Source organism: Ctenocephalides felis, unplaced genomic scaffold (genome assembly GCF_003426905.1).
Source record: "Ctenocephalides felis isolate EL2017-DRISC unplaced genomic scaffold, ASM342690v1 CF-g0.4_SCAFFOLD_01170, whole genome shotgun sequence".
Classification (NCBI taxonomy): domain Eukaryota; kingdom Metazoa; phylum Arthropoda; class Insecta; order Siphonaptera; family Pulicidae; genus Ctenocephalides; species Ctenocephalides felis.
The window spans coordinates 60,398,436-60,418,779 of record NW_020537324.1 but is presented as its reverse complement, the minus strand read 5'-3'; the positions used below and the strand labels follow the sequence as shown (position 1 = coordinate 60,418,779).

General features: G+C 30.1%; 3 protein-coding genes across 4 annotated transcripts in view; 1 reads left to right on the top strand and 2 right to left on the bottom strand.

Moving 5' to 3' along the window:
• Positions 1-490: 490 nt before the first annotated feature.
• The window catches only part of LOC113366165 (PXMP2/4 family protein 4-like), a 22,768-nt gene continuing 2,914 nt past the window's right edge, over positions 491-20,344 (bottom strand). The window contains exons 1-5 of one of the 2 annotated variants that reach the window (XM_026607730.1): positions 8,268-8,300; positions 4,153-4,366; positions 2,846-2,979; positions 2,634-2,765; positions 491-813 (exon numbers count right to left, since the gene is read on the bottom strand). In XM_026607730.1, coding sequence (XP_026463515.1) covers positions 592-813; positions 2,634-2,765; positions 2,846-2,979; positions 4,153-4,285 — 621 coding nt within the window. In that variant the 5' untranslated portion in view covers positions 4,286-4,366; positions 8,268-8,300 and the 3' untranslated portion in view covers positions 491-591. Of the gene's footprint in view, positions 814-2,633; positions 2,766-2,845; positions 2,980-4,152; positions 4,367-8,267; positions 8,301-20,344 lie in introns of those variants that run through there. The other variant, XM_026607731.1, reaches the window with a different exon arrangement.
• On the top strand, positions 10,826-13,833 carry LOC113366164 (probable 28S ribosomal protein S26, mitochondrial). The gene is made up of 3 exons (XM_026607729.1): positions 10,826-11,113; positions 12,437-12,698; positions 13,647-13,833. The coding sequence occupies exons 1-3, from the start codon at positions 10,902-10,904 to the stop codon at positions 13,800-13,802; spliced, it is 630 nt and encodes a 209-aa protein (XP_026463514.1). The 5' UTR covers positions 10,826-10,901; the 3' UTR covers positions 13,803-13,833.
• On the bottom strand, positions 14,580-17,180 carry LOC113366162 (threonylcarbamoyladenosine tRNA methylthiotransferase-like). The gene is made up of 7 exons (XM_026607727.1): positions 16,896-17,180; positions 16,482-16,656; positions 16,269-16,426; positions 15,662-15,925; positions 15,473-15,600; positions 15,248-15,393; positions 14,580-15,177 (listed from the first exon to the last, which is right to left on the bottom strand). The coding sequence occupies exons 1-7, from the start codon at positions 17,068-17,070 to the stop codon at positions 14,595-14,597; spliced, it is 1,629 nt and encodes a 542-aa protein (XP_026463512.1). The 5' UTR covers positions 17,071-17,180; the 3' UTR covers positions 14,580-14,594.

The following is a 20,344-nucleotide window of genomic DNA, read 5'->3' as shown; positions in this document are numbered from 1 at the left end:
ATATTACGATTATATAGGAATTTTTTCGTTGTCAACATTAATTGTTCAGTAAACTAGGTGTAAGGGGCATTTTGCTTTGCGAGTATCATGAGCTTTCCGTCTACCAGCTTTGTTTGTAGTATCATGGTGTACCAATTAGCTCACTCTATGATGAATAGCACAATTTGAATTTTTTCTAACTTGTAGTTTTTACAGCACTCAGAACTATGATGTATTCTATTAAGCTGTACTGAACACATCCATTGATTGACCTTACTCTATCTGAGATATAGTTTTAAATTTTATACTAAACGCTATTAGAAGACAACCCCCAGGTCTAATTGGGGTATTGCAGCAATGCCGGATTAAAGGCTATTTTCACTTGGAAACATATTGCTACCTATATTTCCAAGATAAAACCATTGTCACTACTAAAAATTAACAAAGACATTCTTCACTTAATAATAATATTTATTCAATCCAACGATTAAATTACCTGAATTCTTTGTACTTTAGCATATATAAATATAAACAATTATAAACATCACATACAAATTTATAACAAAAATGTCATTTGATCTATAGAATATTTGGTCTAAACTGCCATTGGCATCAACTTATTGAAGAATGGTTTAGAAGTGGCGTTGATTGTTTTCCCAAAGAGTGCTGTTGGCCGTGTTTGCTGGTCGATTCCATTGGCGCATTTTTATATTTCATATATGCCAAGAATGATGTCCACATCAAACTGCATAAACTGACAAAAGGTACCCTGTTTGATTCACTTATTAGAGAAAAATTGATTGTTTGGAGTACGGGCCATACACATACGCCGACCTAAAAATAATAATAACAATATTAAATAGTTTTTCAGAACTTTTAATAATCCTATAAGCTTGTAATGATGACTTCCTAATGACATGGCTTTTATTTATCTTATATAGTCCAGTCATTATAGTAAGTTCACCTCGGAATTGTAGATACCCAGCTGTAAGTCTGTAAATACTTGTATTTTGCACCCTAAAAGTTGTCTCAAAACCTACATATGATGCGTACACCCTACCATATGTAGGTTTTGAGACAACTTTTAAGGTGCAAAATACAAGTATTTAAAGTCTTACAGCTGGGTATCTCGAATTCCGAGATTCTTGCCTAATTTGAGCTTAAATGACTGGACTAATAAGCTTAATGATGACTTCCTAATGACATGGCCTTTATTTTTTAGAATACAATTCTTCGGTTGTCCTTATCTAATGTTTGATATATTTTATTATATTAGCTTTTCTCCAATAGTGCTGATGTACGATTTACCTTGTGATACGGCAATATCGAGAAAAAGCTATCTTACTTATTGTTAGAAAGATAGTTTTCTAGAACTTCTGATTAGAAACTTATAGCTCTAGCCATTAAGTCACGAGGAAGTCCAATTAGAGGGCGTCCATTAATCAGGCGAGGTTTTTATCAGGCGGGTTTTACAAAAAATCACCTAATATCACGTGGTGGGAGAGATGGTTATAGTAAGATATCACGCGTATCTATTTTTTACCTGATTTAAAAAAAAATCCAAACATTTTCAAAAAAAAAAAAAATCAAAAATTTTACCATTTTTCTAAAAATGGACGTGATGTTTGGCGGGTAAGAGGAGGATAATTTTGAATATCACCAAGGGGGAGGGGGGGGTTAATTTTTAATATCACCAAGGGAGGTGGGGGTAATTATTAATATCACCAGGGGAGGGGGGGTAATTTTGAATATCACAAAAGGGGAGGGGGAACCAAAAATTGATCGACGCGCCCTTATTAAATAGTAAAAAGTAAATAGTACATTAAAGGAATTTAGAAGTGATAGTAGTATTCTCCTACTGCTTCGATTAAATTGACATGAAGAGTTATATCCAAAACGTTTTTTTATAGATATAATATGTAGTAAATTAAAAATTCAAATAAATCAAATACTCTTTAAATTAAGGGCAATTACATAAAGGCTAAAAATGGAGTTGGTCTCACTTTTAATTATGATATTAGTGCAGTTTATCAAAATTGTAAATATTTGATTTATATTATTTGTCCACATCGTTATCTAAATACGCGATATTTGTCTAGTAAATTTGTTACATATATATAAATAACGTTTTAATATATAGATTGTTATACCCATATATGGCATATTCCGCTATGGCAAGTTATGTTCTTCAGAAAATAATTATAGTTACAAAACTAGAACCAAAAATTAATTTCTTGTATATAGGATTTACTTCAATCTTCATTCATAAAACAACTAAACCTTCTTCAAATTTCTTCTTTTTTTTTCAACAATCTGATAATTCAGCAAAATATATATGATGAATTAGGCTGAATTTTACAAAAGCTTTACGACATAAATTTTAACCCTTTCTATTCGCTAATTCCGAGATTTACATGAATTTTGCAGCCGGAGCAGCGGCATCCGAGTGGAAAGGGTTAATTGTTTATAATGAATTTTAACATCTAACCTTTCCAAATAATGAAGGGCAAACTAAAGCAAAATATCAACTTCCAATTTTTTAGTGAAATCAATCTATCATATCAATCATATACATCAAAGCGCAATTTGTTCGTAGAACATGGGAAATTGGAATTATTAGTATACTAATTTGCTTCTGGATGTTTATTACTTACTTTATAGGTAGGCAAAAATTTGGCTTTAACTTCTTTAACTGCTTCGTCCACACTATGTGTTTCCATCAAGCTCATTCCAAAGAAGAAACTGGCAAGAGCAAATGGTCCATATGTAACTTGTTCAATGAGTGCCTTTAAAAGATATATTTTATTAAATTTTATCCTAAACGTAAACTATAAATATATTTATTATATTAAATGCTGTAATTTACTTTAGTTACAGCTGTCCTAAAATTATTGTGTGGCCAAATTGAACTTGATAATCTAACCCAACCGTACAGAGTGGGAGCAGTAAATAGACATCCGTATAAACTGAATCGTAAACAACGACCCCAATCGTAATTTTCTGAAAATTATAAATAAAACTTTTATTTGATATTTTCGATATATATAATTTTTGAGCTTTATAGGTAACGGACATGTCTTGAATTATTATTAAATTAGATTTTTTATGTTCACATTATTTTATTCTGAATTTCCAGAAGTTCTTTAACACGATATAAGGAAAAGCTTTAAATTTCTTGCACATTGAAAACTAGTCTACTATTTCAAAGTTGTTTAATTTTAATAAATAGTTTGATATTCTACATTCAAACAAATAACTAGTTTTATTAATAACGTGTATGCATTCGAACAAATTTGAAGATTTTTTTAATACCAATGAACACTATCTTCAGGCATAATTGATTCGAATAATTTTATTAAATATACAATAAAATTAAAGTTCATCTGTTACAAGACTGTGTATAAATGCATATTTTTGATAACCATCGACAAAATTTGGTCACTATCCAAATCATCATATAGTTTATAAACTTAAGAAATTTTGGCAGCAGAGCTAGGAGAAAACGAGCATACATTACACACAATCAGTAAACTTTATATTGTACATTCACAATCAGTAAACTTTATATTGCTTCAGTTAATGAATATATTAAAGCTTTATGGCATTTTGATAATTATTTATTTTTATTCCCATAGTTTTATTATATTTTATTAACGAGTTCAAAAAAAATGCTATGACAATCTCGATATCCTTGCTATCAACACCTTTTAAACAATTCAAATTCATTACTAGTATGCACCACTTTATGCAAACTAAGAGACCAATTTTCGGATAAAATTATGATATTATGTTACTGATCTGTTTTGGTAAATATTTGCATGAGTTGGCAGTCACGAATTGTCAAAAGGCTTTTTTGCTACTCGATCCAGCGTCTTACACTATATCAACATCTGAAACGTAACCTCCAAATGGCACAAACGTCTGTTATCAGTTCGACTTCACGCATGTGTTGTCAACAAATATTTTGTTAATTGACATTTTTGAAGTTGATATACTGCAACACATTCCATCGAACTGCAAAGACAGTTCGTGACTATCAACTTAAGGAAAAATTCAACAAAAAATGCCGATAACATAACATAATTATTTTATCCCAAGGGTTGGTCCTCTTATTATTGTTTCTTAAGTAAAAAAAATCAAAATGTAAAGTTTTTAAACTAAACCAGTACTCACCTAATGTTTTTCCTTCCATTGTCTGTTGTATAATACTGGAAACAGGCCATATTAGTGCATAAGATGCCATCCCCTTCATTATGGGATATTTGGTAAATACTGATGTAATTTTAACTGCTTTCGAAAGACTCATTTTTTATGATTTGTCGTTCAATTTTAATATTTTAACGTATAAAAGTATAAAATATTGTTCAGTTTCGGAATTTTGTGTTTTCTGTAAATAAAAATATTTGTTGAATTTAAAATCTGTGAGAATGTGATATTAAAAGAGCGTTTTTAAAATATTTAACGCATTATGCAAGAGTGACAATATTTTCACATACATATCATCATACTTTTTTACAGAAATTTGTTCATATCAGAAGTCATATGTAAACATAAACGGGTCTTACAAAGATACATATAACTTGACATATGGCTTTGAAATATTTATTTAGATAATTTGTATCATGATAATCGAAAATATCATATTCCTGATTATTAATGTTATTATATCTTTTACATTCCATCGAATTCGCTTTTGAACAGCAATAAGAACTTGTTGAAGAATTGTTCTGATGATATTTCTTAACCACATAGCTATTTAGAAGAAAACCTCTGATCTTTGATAATTTATATTATTAAAATATGTATAAGCTGATGATTTTTAATATTTCCATCTGTATTTTCAAATAAAAACCTATTTTACTATTGCTTGATATCAGGCTGCCCGATGTGGGGAATTGAACATGGAACTTTTTATTTGGAAACCAAAGCTCTAATCACTAATAAGTCACCGGAGAGCACTTGATTATTATAAAGCAAGTTTTATCGTTGTCAAACAAACCTATCTATAATTCAGATAAGTTTGTTAAAACAAATCGATGGCAGCAGTATACAATCCGTAAGAAAAGTTCGATTTATATTTTTTTCTTCATAATTATTCAAATTAGTGGTTAGAGCTATTATGCAAAATATTCAAAAACTCACAATCAAAATAAACCTATTAAAATCCCTGATGCAACATTCAATAAATATCACGTAATATTTCGTTATCTATATATATAAAAGAGGATCGCTTTATGTGCTAACACTTATAACTCACGAACGGCTGAACCGATTTAGATGAAAATTGGCAGGGAGGTAGTTTAGAGCCAGGAGAAGGACTTAGGATACTTTTTATCCCGATTTTCAGTTTAATTGATAGTATATTTATATATATAAAAAAAATACTAGCTAGCCCGGCCACGCGTTGCTGTGGCTCAGTAATTGGTGGCAGAGAGGTAGTTTAGAGCCCGTTTTTCATTCTAATTCAGAATTAATTATTTATAAACTATCCATGTAGTTTATTCAATCTATGATACTATATATATATATATATATATATATATATAAGGTGAAGTGAAGTTTAATAATAATGCCGCGACCAAGACTGAAAAAGAGAATTACTTACATTTACATGTACATTTTGTCGAATAATTTATTCCCAGTTATAATTTCCCAGAATTTATCAAATATTGGTTAGTAATATATGAAGGTACGGGGTTAAAATTTTCACGACCAAAGTGTCAAAATCCAGTAAAGCTGAAGCATTGTTTAACAACATTATTTGAAAGTGAAGGGAGAAAGATGTATAACCAGCTATAACCTTGATTCTTATGACTTTGATATTGGGAGATAAACGGTCATCTTTGAAAATCCATAGTAAAAGTATCTTTTCTATCTCTCCTCGCAGAATTTTGAAAAATTTGTATAAGCTCAGTAGTAGTATTTACAATTATACACAAAAACCAGAATCCAAAAGAATCTGAAGAGCTTAAAACGTAATCAATAAGTCGAAATACCAAAAAATACTTGGATTGGATTATACCATGATTTCTATAGAAAGTGTATAAAATGTCCAGTTTGATTGAATTGATAAAACATAGACAAACTAATGGGGTTCATTGTTTTTATAATACCTCATTGTATATAGCATTCAAACAACACATCCTTATACACTTATAGTATTAATATTTTTGATTCTCTAGAAATTGTTTAGAATATACCTTACTTAGCAAAACAACGTTTGCCGGGTCAGCTAGTACATTATCTATAATAAAACTAGTGGGGCGCATGGCATCGTGCCTTAAGGCAAATTGCTGGAACTTCCCGTACCAAAAATTATTATTTTTTTAAAAGATTAACATTTTTGAAAAAAAATTACTCTGAAAAATTAGATTTGAGAAACTATAAATTTTTGACAATAATTTACTTTTTTTTGAAAAAAAGACTTTTTGAAGAAAAGTGTATTTTGAAATATTTTGGAAATTCTGAACTTTTTTTTTAAAGCAATCGTACTGCTTTAACTGCATAGAGACGAAATATCGATGCGGGTAAGCGCCGCGCCCCCGTCTAACGGATAAGCATTGGTACGGAACCCATAGTAATGTAAACAAAATTTATACTTATTGTCAAAATCCCTATAAAATATCTGATAATTCTTTGTGCATATGTCTAATGATCATTTCTGACCGCCAGATGGCATTTTTTTACTTTTTTTTACTGGATCTCCGAAACCGCTAGACCTGTATCATGAAAATTTGATCAGTTTTTCATCTTGTTAATACAAGTAAAATGTTTTTTGAAATATTCAAATCGGACGTTCCGTTCTCTTAAAAACTGAGTTACAGTTTTTTGCATTTTTTGCCCCATATCTTCGGAACGGCTAGACCTGCCTCCGTCAAAAACTAATCAGCACGTCTCCTTATCAATACGAATCGAATTTAAATTATTCAAATCGGTTGATCGGTGTTCCCGAAATCGTCCCGAATATAAAAATTTTCACTTTCGATTTTTTTGCGATTACTATAACTTGCCCTACGGGAAGTTAAAAAATTTAACATAAACCTCATCAAGGTTCATGTAACGAATTTAAACTATTTTAAATTATCTAAATCGGTGCAAACATTTGTGAGAAAACGTCGAGGACTCTAGTTAACTCGACACTATTAAAAACCGGAGGGGTTGTCGGATTACTGGAATTTTCGGATTACTGGATTATATTGCTAAAGTCATAATTTTTAACTTCCCGTAGGGTAAGTTATTGTAATGGGCCGAAAATCGGAATTGAAAATTTTTACATTTCTCGACGTTTTGAAGGTTTCTGAACGTTTTGGATACCTCAGAAAAAATAGATGTATGTGTGTGTGTGTGTGTGTATGTATGTGTGGATACAAATTTCCAGTCACGTTTTAGGGCGCACGGATCAACCGATTTGAATGGTTCAAAAAACATTCGATTCCTATTGATAGGGAAAAGAGCTGATTTTGGCAAAGGCAGGTCCAGCCGTTTCGGAGATACGGAGCAAAGAGTGCAGAAAATAGAAATCGAATTTTTGAGAGAACGGAGTATCCGATTTGAATGATCTAAAAAACATTCAATTAGTAATGATTGGGAGAAGTGTTTATTAGTTTTTGGCAAAGGCAGGCCCAGTCATTTCGAAGATACGGAGCTAAATATGTAAAATATGGCAGTTTTTGAGAGAACTATGCGTCCGATTTAAATGATTCGAAGAACTTTCTGCTTGTCTTAACAAAATAATTGATTTTGGATTTTTTTTTTCAGTTTTTTGTATATCGAAAATATTTCAGATTTTAATTTTAATTCTGACTATAGTTCTAATATACTTTACAAATAATTTCAACTATGCAATTCAGTTTATATAATTCTTATAAATATTAGACAATGTTACAATATTTATAATAATCTATTTGAAAACATTCAGTATTCCTCGAACATTTCGTTACGGTACGGGAAGTTCCAGCAATTTGCCTTAAGGCACGATGCCATAATTGCCTCAAGACAGAATTCCACTTACAGCTAGTTAACATATGATATTGGAAATAACGTTAATCCAAAAATTTCCAAAAACAAGAGTCGGTTTATCGAAGTGTCGGGTTAGTGAGAGTCTACTGTAATTATAAAATTTAGATTTTAATTAATTTTGATTTTTTTTATATTTTTGAAAATAGTTTGGCACTAATGGTGTATATATTGATCAAACAATTTCACTTAAACATGCCACCAATTTTTTTTGTATTGTTACACTATATCACTTCAATATTATACATCAATATATTCAGCGAATTACTTACATTTTTTTTAAATAAAAAAATCTCGTATGCAATAAATGCAATAAATTACAATGTAGTTAACAAATATTTTATACAAAATATTTAAATTCCTTTATATTAATATTGGTTGGCTAGAGAGAAACAATTCACCACAGTAATTTTATGAAGTTATTATCATTTTATAATTAAACACTAAGTTTTCTGATTATTCAAGACTTTAAACAAAAAGAATGTAACAACTCTAAAGCCTAACCAAGATCACAGTTATAAATAATATCTCATTATGACATGTTTCGAATCGAATTTTCTAATAAGACTTGTCCTTGACCAAACGCGTGTTGCTAAACGTCATTCAGGCATGCGCGTGGCGAAACGTCATAATTCGCAAACGGCTAATAACCTGCCAGTAGTAATAGTAATATAATAGACATATTTGTCAAAGTAATAGAGATTTTAAAATGTTTGTCATGTGATAAGATTTATCTAAAAACCATTCGTTTTGAAATACGAGTACATCGATCACCCAAAGTTCAAATTCATATTCAAAACCACTTTTGATTGACTTTATTTAGATAGCAGTAGATGGTGATACCTGATTATGTGATTATCGAAGTTCAGGCCGCGATTTTTAAGTTCGGATGGGTAGTATTAGGGAATTTAATGACCGAATTTACGGTTTAATTATATTTATTGTTGGACATGAAGCCCCATCTTTTTTTTTTTTTTTTATTTATTCTTATAACCAATCTGAACCTTGGGTTCAATGAGGTTATTTGCTGACGGGTACAGGGCTTTTAGAAATTTCCCCAGTGGGGAATTTCCTTACATAAATATATTGATTGTTAATTCATTAAATCTTGCGGCCACTTTCTTTTTAATCTTCTCGTTGGTACTTGTTTCAGCAGGTCTATTATTAGAGTGTTTGGATGGTATGCGCTCTTTTGATGATATTTCGTACTTCTCTCCTTGATAACTTCCTTTTTATATCGTGTAACAATAAACAGGATCGGACTAATATACAATGATGTTTATTTCATCTTATGTAAAAATGTACCGGTCTTTTAAAATGACATCTGCGCCAAAATATTTTATATCATAAACTGCGTTATCTTTATTTTTTTTATCTTCTTAGATATTAATCATAACTAGTTAGTATTGGTATTTAGCCTTAAGGCAAGTTACATGAACTTCCCGATATGTGTAAATAATCGACTTAATCAATAAAAAATAAATTAATTTATGAGTGGATTTATTACACATAATTGAAAACAAACGAACACATTAACTCGGAGTGTTTTCAAAAAGCAACTTTTCAAAAATCAACAATTATATTATTTGAACCAGTTTCCGTGGGATTTAATGGTTTAGTATGCTTATTAAGACCAAGTACTATATTGTTATACCGAATAAATCGTGCAATTTTAATTTTAATCAACGCAAAAAAAAACTACTCATTTTCTCAAACTTTGATAAATTTCTAAAATTATACTACTTGTCGTAAGACCGTAATATTTCTATAGTAAGTTCTATAAGACCATGATATATGTCGCCAAAAAAGAAATTCCATAAAAATCAACTTAAATTTTTTTTTCAACAGTTAATTACAAGAAAACGGCTCGGTCAATTTTCACCTAAAACTAATCAGTATCATTTCCAACTAATATCTTTCGAATAGTTTTTGATTTTTTAAAATCGATTCGGAAGGATGAGCTTAAATGTGGACGAAAAGTTTAACACTTTTTTTCAAATTACAAAGAACCGCGGTTTGGCAGATCGTCTCACATAACTGACAAACGATAGTCCTTATGGAAATACATCAAATGACTTTTAAATTTCTGAAATCGGTTCAGGCGTTTCTGAGAAAACGTCGATCAAAGGTCTAATTTTGACAAATGCCAAAAGAACGATACTAATTTTTGCAAAATTTGATGAATTTGAGTTGTCGTAGGGCTGTAATATTTTAGTATGATCTAGAAGACTATGGTATCTACCGTCAAAAAAATAATAATAAAAATCGTTGAATTTTTTTTAAAAAAACTTTATTACAAGAAAACGGCCTGGCCGATCTTTACCAAAGACTAATCAGCACGATTCCCAACCAATATCTTTCGAACGGTTTTTGAATTTTCAAAATCGATTAATAATTGCGGGCTAAAACGTGGACGAAAAATTTTTCACTTTTTTGCGATTTAAAAAGAAACGGCTCGGCCGATCGTCACACAAAACTCAGAAACGCTACTCCTCATCGAAATACATCGAAATTTTTGAAATCGGCCCAACCGTTTTTGAGAAAACGTCGATTTACGGCAAAAAATCTGTTCACATACACGCGCACACACATAATTTTCCAAATTTGGTCTCATTCGATTCAGAATGCCTTGAAACGTCGAGAAAACATAAAATTAGCGAATCGGATTTTTTGATGAAAACATAAACTTTTCTCCTTCGGGAAGTTAAAAAACAATTTAAATAATAGTTTTCGTCATTTATAACAGATGGCGAATCCATCAAGTAATAAGATTATGTTCAGATGGGCTCTTCTTCTTATATACTCTTGTTTTATCTATGGTTATGTGAAATGATGGATATCTAACACCTAACCTTACATTCGTATTGTCAATTATATACGAATATTCTAAACGTAAATATATAAAGATGCTGCAATCACATTTAACTCGTTTATCCTTAAATATTAATAATTGTTTAATAAATTATCAATGTGTTCGTTGGCGCAGGAAGCCAAGATGGTTGCCCGTAGCTAAAAGTAAAATGTTTAAAGTGCCTGAGCGCCCCAATGTACCATTAGAGGAAAAACTCGAATTACAGAGGCTACACAACAATTACCATACACAAGTACGAGCTATTCGGTAAGTAAAAGATCATTTTATCGATAGTCCAGTCATTATAGTAAGTTCACCTCGGAATTTCGAGATACCCAGCTGTAAATATGTAAATACTTGTATATTGAAACTCTAAAGTTGTTTCAAAACCTACATATGGTATTGACACCCTCAATACACTTTCAATATACGTACGGCATCACGATTTGGAGTCAAACAACAAATAAAAATATAAAGACACTACAAAAAATGATAAATAAAGCAATAAAATCAACTTACAAATATCCCTACCTCATCCCGACAAAAGAACTTCTACAAAAGACTAAGAACATACCACTACACAAAACAATAGAAATAGAAAAATTGAATTGAAACTAATATTCAAAATTGCACCACAATAGAGACAAACCAGGTTATACACGACCATCAATCGAGACAAAACCGAAACTTTCACATGAAACATGCTAAATCGAGTAAAGGACTTGCAAGTCCTCTGAGAAGTGCAAGCAGCCTTTACAATAAACTACCTGACGAACTAAAGACAATGACGGACCTAAACAATTTCAAAATTAAATTGAAAAATTACATAAGAGATAAATGAAACAAATGAGTTAAAATCCCTATTTTAAATACCTTTACTTCTGTTTTGTAAAAATATTAATTACATTTAAGTATAAGTATGTATGTATGTACGCAAGCGTTCTGAGTATATATGTGTGTATAATAGTAATAAGTAAAAATATATAGATGTCTTAATGTAAGTCTGTTACATAAAATTTAGATTTTATTTTTGTTATAATTGCTGTGATCTCTCATAAGAACAATTGTCTGACTGAGATACAGTATGTATGAATTATATCAAATAAATAAATAAATTAAAACAAAAAAAAATCTGTAAATACTTGTATATTGACACCCTAAAGTTGTCTCAAAACCTACATATGGTATTGACACCCTACCATATGTAGGTTTTGGGTCAACTTTAGGGTTTCAATATACAAGTATTTACAGACTTACAGCTGGGTATCTCGATCTTAAATGACTGGACTACCAGAAATTCCAGCATTATAATACTTATTAATTAATCAATGTACATATGGTATTGACGCCCTACCATATGTAGGTTTTGCGACAACTTTAGGGTTTCAATATACAAGTATTTACAAACTTACAGCTGGGTATCTCGATCTTAAATAACTGGACTACCAGAAATTCCAGCATTATAATACTTATTAATTAATCCCAACTTAAATTATATTGTAAGAACTCATATAGTTTTTTAATTCTAAATACTTTTTCGGCATGTGTTTTCTATCTCTGTTTACTTATCTCGATTCTTTAATTCTACAGAAAGTATTTAATAGCAGAAGTTGGAAGAGAGAGTATTGGTGAAAATCGATTTCATATGACACCAGAGGAAGAACTAGAAGATTTTGCACAATGCATGAAAATTAATGATGAGTGGAATAAGAAAGTTGCAGAAATAAGAAATAAGAGACTAGAAAATGAAGCATTAAAGAAGAAACAATTAATCGATGAAGATATTGAACAGAAAAATGCTTTGAAATTACAAAGACTAATGGAAGTTGAAGAAAAAGTTTTAAAACTTAAGGTAAGGAATTGAATTTACTCATTTCACACATATATTTAAGGGGGTGTTCTGGTCTAGTTATGTGAGCTTTATGCATTTTTTGAAATGCCTTGAAAAAGGCAAAGTTTTGAGAATTAAAAATACAGAGGTACCTTGCATTAGGAGCTTCATTCGTTCTGTAAGCATGCTCGCATGCCGTATTGTTTGTATCTCAAAGCAATTTTTTCTATTTACATACATTGAATTTAATTCGTTACAGCGGTGTTTTATTATTAATAATATTAAATGAAACATTTATTGCTAAGATCAAATACATATACTGCAAAAATAGCAAATTCTGAATAACTAGTAGTGTATGGCATCATGCTTTAAGGCAAATTGCTGAAAGTTCCCGTACAATAACAAAGTGTTTGAGGAATATTAAATGTTTTCAAACACATTGTTATAAATACTGTAACATTATCTAATATTCATAAAAATTATATAAACTTAATTGCAAAGTTGAAAATATTTGTTTAAAGTATATTAGAACTTAAGTCAGAATTACAATTAAAATCTGAATTATTTTTGAAATACAAAAAAAAAAAATTACAATTGCTAATAGATGAATCTGTTTCATTTGGACCACTATCACGAATTTTGCTCGTGTAAAGAAGCAAACGAGCCGCACCTTCGGCTGCTCGTATCTCGAAAGACGCGTATGACGAGTCGCTCGTAAGGCGAAGTACAACTGTAAACTGTAATCCAAAACTTTTAATTCTAAAATGTGATAAAGTAGGCCAGGGGGAGGGGCGGGTTTCTCAAAAAAATTGCTACTTGGTCATGCACATGATTTTAGCCCTCCAAATAATACCAAGTATTAATCTAGAATGCAAAGATGAAAAAATGGTTAGAAAGACTGTTTTTTTGGCACTTATATATAGTTAATAGTTATGCACAAGGCCTATATATTAAATTTTATTTTCACAGGAGGAAAGTAAAACTTTTATAACTAAACATAATATTGATGCAGCTATTGAAGCAGCACTGACACAAGTTGTAGATTATAATTTTTCTACAGATACTAAAGGAAATATAAACAAAGGCAGAATAACAAAAAATGAATCAGAACAATCAAATACATAGTAATTTTGAATGGAAATAGAGGTAATATGTCATAATAAAATAATAATACATTTCAAATATATAATAAATCACAACCAAGCAGATTTTTTATATTTAAATTAGTAATCAATATGTGAAAATATCATATCCATTTAGCAGTAAAATAAAGCAACTTTTAAGTTTCTTATTACAATTGGATTTCTTGATCGAAGCTCAACACAACATATGGATTGCATTGAACTTTATTTTGTACCAAATTTAGAATTAAATGCCCCATTGCTTTTTGCTTTGAGCCAATATGATATAAATATATCAAATGATAGAAAAATATTTGTTTTTAAGTCATTTAGATTTTCAGTTTGCTTTAATGTAGCGATGAATGGATATGTTTTTCACAAATATATTTTACCATAACATTGTGTAGTGAAAAAGTAAAAATTTGTTACCAAAACCATTAATTTTATGAAAGTTTATAAAAAAAGGAGGGACCTAAGGATGAGATTTTTGTACTTTCAACATCATAATTGGAACCGTTTAAAACAATTAAATTTAATTTGTTCATTTTATAAAAGCAAATTGAGAAATCATAAGGACTTGCATATAAAAATTTTAGTAGAATCTTTAGTTAATGTGATATTACATTTCTATTAACTACCTTTCCTGTGATTTTGAATAACTTAATGTTGCCAAAAAAACTAAATTCAACTCAATTTATTTAAATTTATATATACACAAATATTAAAAGTTTTCTCATTGTCAAATAATTAAACTATTTACATATATTTGTCAAATAAAACAATAACTTTTGATGTACTAAAGTAAGAACCAAATTAATCTGTATGTTATAGCTAAACAAAGTGTTATTAACATATAGAAAAATAGTTGATGATTACTTTCCAATTTTAGTTCAAGCCCGGATACTGCTCCTTTCTCTAAGGGATTTGTCAAGGTAACATTTTTAATTTCCACATCATTAATAACTTCTGCCGACATTGAAAATTTAGATGCTGATATTATTCTCACAGTCACCAATTTTCCTAAATATTTTTTATCCATTGGTATCAACACTTGTTCATAATAATTATTATGGCCAACATAATGCTTGTTATCGTGAGAAACTTCCGTCACTAACACTTCTTGAACTTCACCAAGTTTGTGTGAATATGGCTCGTATGTATTGAATAAATTCGTCAATTTTTTTGTTCTTTTCTTAACCTCATTTGCAGGTATGCGCTGCATATTTGCTGCAGGTGTACCAGGTCTTGGATAGAATTGATTAATAAAAAGACTTGGAAATTTGTATTTTGCACATAATTCCATAGTTTCCTCAAAGTCCTTTTCTGTTTCAGTAGGAAATCCACATATAATATCTGTGGCAATGGTAATTCCGGATACCCTGTAACAAATATCTATATTAGTAATTTAGTAATTCAGCAATTACTTCATTGATAAACATATTAAGTAACCTTTCACGGAGGAAATCAACAACATGTTCAAAATCTTTCCTAAAATATTCCCGCTTCATCTCACCCAGCACAGAATCGGACCCTGATTGAACTGGCAGATGCAAAAATCCATAAACCTTATCATGATTCAAAATTTTTGCCATTTCCTATGTTTAACAAAAATAGAAATTAATTTTTTAATATAAAAAAAATTAGGCTTGTTTTATGACATTGGTTTATGCTAACCTCTAGGTGTTCCAAAATATAAGGTGGATTTGTCATTCCAAGCCTTAATCTACAACCATTAGGTATGACCTCTACTAATTTCCATAAAAGCGTTGGAAGATCTGTACCAATATCTCTGCCATAAGTTCCTGAGAAAATTCAATAAGTTTACATGGAACGAAACTCATATTTTCATATAATACTCATTACCTGTGTCTTCTGACGTTAACCATATTTCACAAACACCTTCTGAAAATGCTTGTTTTGCTCTTTCAACTATTTCTTCGGGAGGATAGCTTGCCAAGTCTCCTCTTGCATGTTTGGTTTTACAATATGTACATTGGTTCAGACAGCCTGTATTTATGGCTATAATTTCAATTAAAGGATTTTTGCGTACTTTTGGCAAGGATAGTGATGCTCCGCCGGCTCTTTTTCCATTAATTTTTTTTTGGCCAAGCAATCGAACAGTATGTCCTAAAATTATATTAATAAATATAATATAATAATGTTTTATTTCAAAAGAACACCAGTTTATATTAAAAATTTCATTCTTTGATTCACATAAAGCCAATAAATTTAATTAATAATAATAATTAATTTAATTTGTTTTATATCTTAACATGTGTTTCAATTTAAATAGTAGTATTACAAATAATGTTCTACAAATGCATTCTTGATTGGAAGTTGGAATTGATTTTAATGAATAACAAAATTGTGTTCAACAATTGTTTGAAAAATCAAGATTGACCTTTTAATAAATATTTTTTGTAGCCTTTCATGAAGTATAACTAGAAAACGTTTTATTAAACCAAATTACCTTTCAATGTTTCTTCCACCACCTCATTGACTCTGTCGATTTGCTGCACACCAACCATAGATAAATTATTCATCCATGAAGACTTTGGAGCGCCCTGCGGAACACATCCAGCAAGTACTATATGTTTACCATTCTCTTTTCCATCTTCTATATAATTTCTACAAAATAATGAATGTAAATTATATTTAAAAAAAAAGGCTAATGAAGCTCAACCTGAATGTATCTTCCGAAGGATTCTTTACTGTACAACTGTTTAATAGCCATAAATCAGCATTTTCTTTTTTATCTGTTAGATGGTAACCCGTAGCAGCTAATTGTCCAGCCATATACTCCGAGTCAGAATTATTATGCGCACAACCCCATGTTTTCACATAAATAGTTTGAGTTCCTAAATAAATAGTAACGCTCATTAGCTATTTAGCAATTTAACATAATTCTATTACAAAAATTCTCATTGTTAAGAATCAGTTAAAACAAACTCATTTTATTATTTTATATACACAGAATATAGATTTGAGCATATAAAATATATTATTTGAGAATCTAGTTTAAGAGAAGCAACAATTTGGGAACTTTGGGAAGTGAATCAGTCAAAATAAAAGTTAAAAATTATCTAATCACAAATACCTGGGACAACACTTTCTAGGATTACTTTTTCGATCGGCGTTTTGTCCTCCTTTTGTTGTTTTTTAACCCGTACAGTGACATATTTTTTGTTACTGTATCTTTCTTTTGGAGATATATCCTGCGATGATATAAGATCTTCTATGTCGTCAACTATTTCTATACACGAGTTCGACATTTCGAATTACTAGTGAACTTAATTTAACCTTTTTAAAATATATTTAAATGTATGATATATTGTCTAAGATTTTTGATTTACTTAACCTATGAGATTATGTCAAAAAGAGTCACGAGCTCACGTGGTACAAGGAACGCCACTACACAAAACATAAATTATTAATAGGAGCGACTCATCTTGTTGTATTAAAGTAAGCATTTATGTGATATTTAATATGGAAAAATGTAAAGGTGCGTCCACACCTAACGAACGAACACGAACGAACATGATGAATAATATGCGCAGATTAAAAATTTCTAACAAAAGCGACCCACGCGCATGTCAAAATCCATGTTCGTTCGTGCTCGTTCGCTAGGTGTGGACGCACCTTAACGCACCAACTTGTGGTAACTTCAGAAATAATATAAAAATGCAAGTGAACAAATTAGAAATGTCCAATTATATTTCACAGAATAGTTCTCATGTCTATAATGACCAGGAGAACACTCTGCAACTCCAGTGGAAAAGGTAATAATAATTCTGAATATTTTAATACTATTTGCTATTACGACTTGATATTATATTACAACATGTTATGTTTATTAGATGTTCTTGGGGATACAAATTGCAGCAGAATCTAGTGACTAAAGATAGGAGTGTCTTCATTCCGAGGGCATGTAAAATGTATAGCACATCCATTATATGTTGAGGGAGTTAAGAAGGATAGACGACCAATGCAATAATTTAAGGTATAAATTGCAACAGAGTATAAAATGCTCAGAAATATTTTTAACATTCCAGCCGAAAGGACTGCTGCACTGTTCTATTGACACAATCGAATCATAAGAAATTCAAGATATTGTAGAATGCAACTTTATTAATGATTGATTGGAAAGCAAAATAACTATCAAATGCAAAGTTAATGTTAAAGAAGCATGACTCATGAATGAATTTTAATTCTTGGAATTTTGTTTTCTATCAATTTTGATATCAATATACACCTAAGTCTGTTTTTACACGGTAGATTGGTTGGTAAAAACGTGTAAAAAAAGACATTGATCTTATACAAAAATGGGTGATTTGTTCCTAATCTCTAAAACCTATTAAAATTAGTGAAAAACAAGAATTCATGTTCATTTTATTAAATCAAATATATAATGCTTATTTTCACAATCATAGTAATTAATGATGCTATCGATGGTTTCAGACTTTTTTCTTTCATAAATACTTTTTTGTGATATGAACATACTTCGCAAAAATTAAATTTGACAAAAAAAATTAAGTACATAAAATTTCAAATCGTGCTAAATGGAATAAAATCGTGTAATAAAATTAAAATATTCAATTTTCAAAACCGTGTTATATCAAAACCGTGTACAAAAAGACCGCGTAAAAACAGACTTAGGTGTACATATTTTATGCCTGTAGGATTTAACTTTTTAAATTTGTTCATTATTTGTCATTTCTTCTAATTATACTATTCCATTATCTTTAGTATATACTTTATATTCTATACTTTTTTCTTCTCTTTTTAATATATTAATATTAGTCATTAAGAAATTAATATTAGTCAGTTTGTGTAAATTCATTATACTTATGAAAACTTTTACAATATTTCTGTCTAGTTGTATATATTATTGATCATTAAGTAATTCATATTGATCGTTACTTTTAAGTTTAACATTTTATTGTAAATGCTTCTACACAATCTTTGTCTAGTTGTTAATTATTATTGATCATTAAGTAATTCATATTGATCGTTATTTTTAAGTTTAACATTTTATTGTAAATGCTTCTACATAATCTCTGTGTAGTTGCTATATATTAATTCATATTGATTGTTCCTTGTAAATTTATCATACCATTGTGAATACTTTTTTTAGTTACTTATAATTGTAAAATTATAATACTTATTATTATGTATATATTGATTATTACATTTATAAAAATTTTAATTGTTATGTAAAAATGTTTGTGATATATTTGAAAATATATTTTGTACTTCGTATGTTTTTTTTCTCATTTCCAATATAAGAAATTTTTAGGTTTTCTTATTTTGGATTACGTATGCGAACCATATCTAGGAATAATACCAGCGGTGATTCATATACTGAAAAAGTGCTGCCTTCTTCAGACGTACAAAAATATTAAAATGGCTGGCGGTAATGTCAAATGGGCCTCAGATAGCGATCTATTTATGTTTACTTATCTATGATGTTTCTTATCTATGAATCTGACGTTCTCTAAAAATTTTTTGTTTGTTTATTTATCCCTAGACAATATTATAATACGATGTGTTCATACTAGGGGGCGTCCATAATCACGTGAGCGAGTTTTTAGGAGTTTTTTAGACCCCCCCTCCCCCCTTGGTGATATTTGGTGATATTCAAAATTACACCCCCCCTCCCCCACCAAACATCACGTGTATTTTAGTTACGTGAAAAAAACTGTAAAATTTCTGATTTTTTTTAAAATGTTTGAACTTTTTTATAAAAAAAGTAAAAAAAATAAATACACGTGATATCTTGCTATACCCCTCCCTCCCCCCACGTGATATTTCGTGATTTTTTGTCAAACCCCCCCTCCCCCCTAAAAACCTCACGTGATTAATGGACGCCCCCCTATGTATTAATCTATGATTATTAACTTCCCGAAAGAGAATTTTATGTTTCATAAAAAAAACTCATTCGCTAATTTTATCTTTTCTCGACGTTTCAAGCCATTCTGAATCGAATGAGACCAAATTTGGAAAAAGAATGTGTGTGTGAGTGTGTGTGAACAGATTTTTGCCGTAAATCGACGTTTTCTCGAAAACGGCTGGACCGATTTCAAATATTCAAAGCAAGTATTTCGATGAGGACTAGCGTTATCAATTTTGCGCTACGATCAGCCAAGCCGTTTCTGTGTAAATAGCAGAAAAGTAAAAAAAAAATTCGTCCACGTTTTAGCCCGCAATTCTGAATCAATTTGAAAATTCAAAATTGTTCGAAGATATTAATTGGGAATGGTGCTGATTAGTGCTGATTACCAAAAAGTAAAAGATCGGCCGGGCGGCCGTTTTCTTGTATAAAGTTTTTTAAAAAAAAATTCGACGATTTTATGATTTTTTTTGACGGTAGATATTCATAGTCTTATAGATCATTACTAAAATATTACCGCCCTACGACAACTCGTTTAACTTTAAAAATTCGTCAAAGTTGCAAAAATTGGTATCGTTTTTTCGCATTTGTCAAAATTAGACTTTTCATCGACGTTTGCTCAAAAACGCCTGAAACCGATTTCAGAAATTTAAAAA

Excerpts from the sequence above, each read along its gene's own strand:
- LOC113366162 (XM_026607727.1), bottom strand. The coding sequence starts at position 17,070 with ATGTCGAACTCGTGTATAGAAATAGTTGACGACATAGAAGATCTTATA. Across the intron at positions 16,427-16,481 it reads CCTTCGGAAGATACATTCAG|AAATTATATAGAAGATGGAA; the intron begins GTTGAGCTTCAT and ends ATTATTTTGTAG. Across the intron at positions 15,178-15,247 it reads GTTGATTTCCTCCGTGAAAG|GGTATCCGGAATTACCATTG; the intron begins GTTACTTAATAT and ends TATTTGTTACAG.
- LOC113366164 (XM_026607729.1), top strand. The coding sequence starts at position 10,902 with ATGCTGCAATCACATTTAACTCGTTTATCCTTAAATATTAATAATTGT. Across the intron at positions 11,114-12,436 it reads ACACAAGTACGAGCTATTCG|AAAGTATTTAATAGCAGAAG; the intron begins GTAAGTAAAAGA and ends TTAATTCTACAG. Across the intron at positions 12,699-13,646 it reads AAAAAGTTTTAAAACTTAAG|GAGGAAAGTAAAACTTTTAT; the intron begins GTAAGGAATTGA and ends TTATTTTCACAG.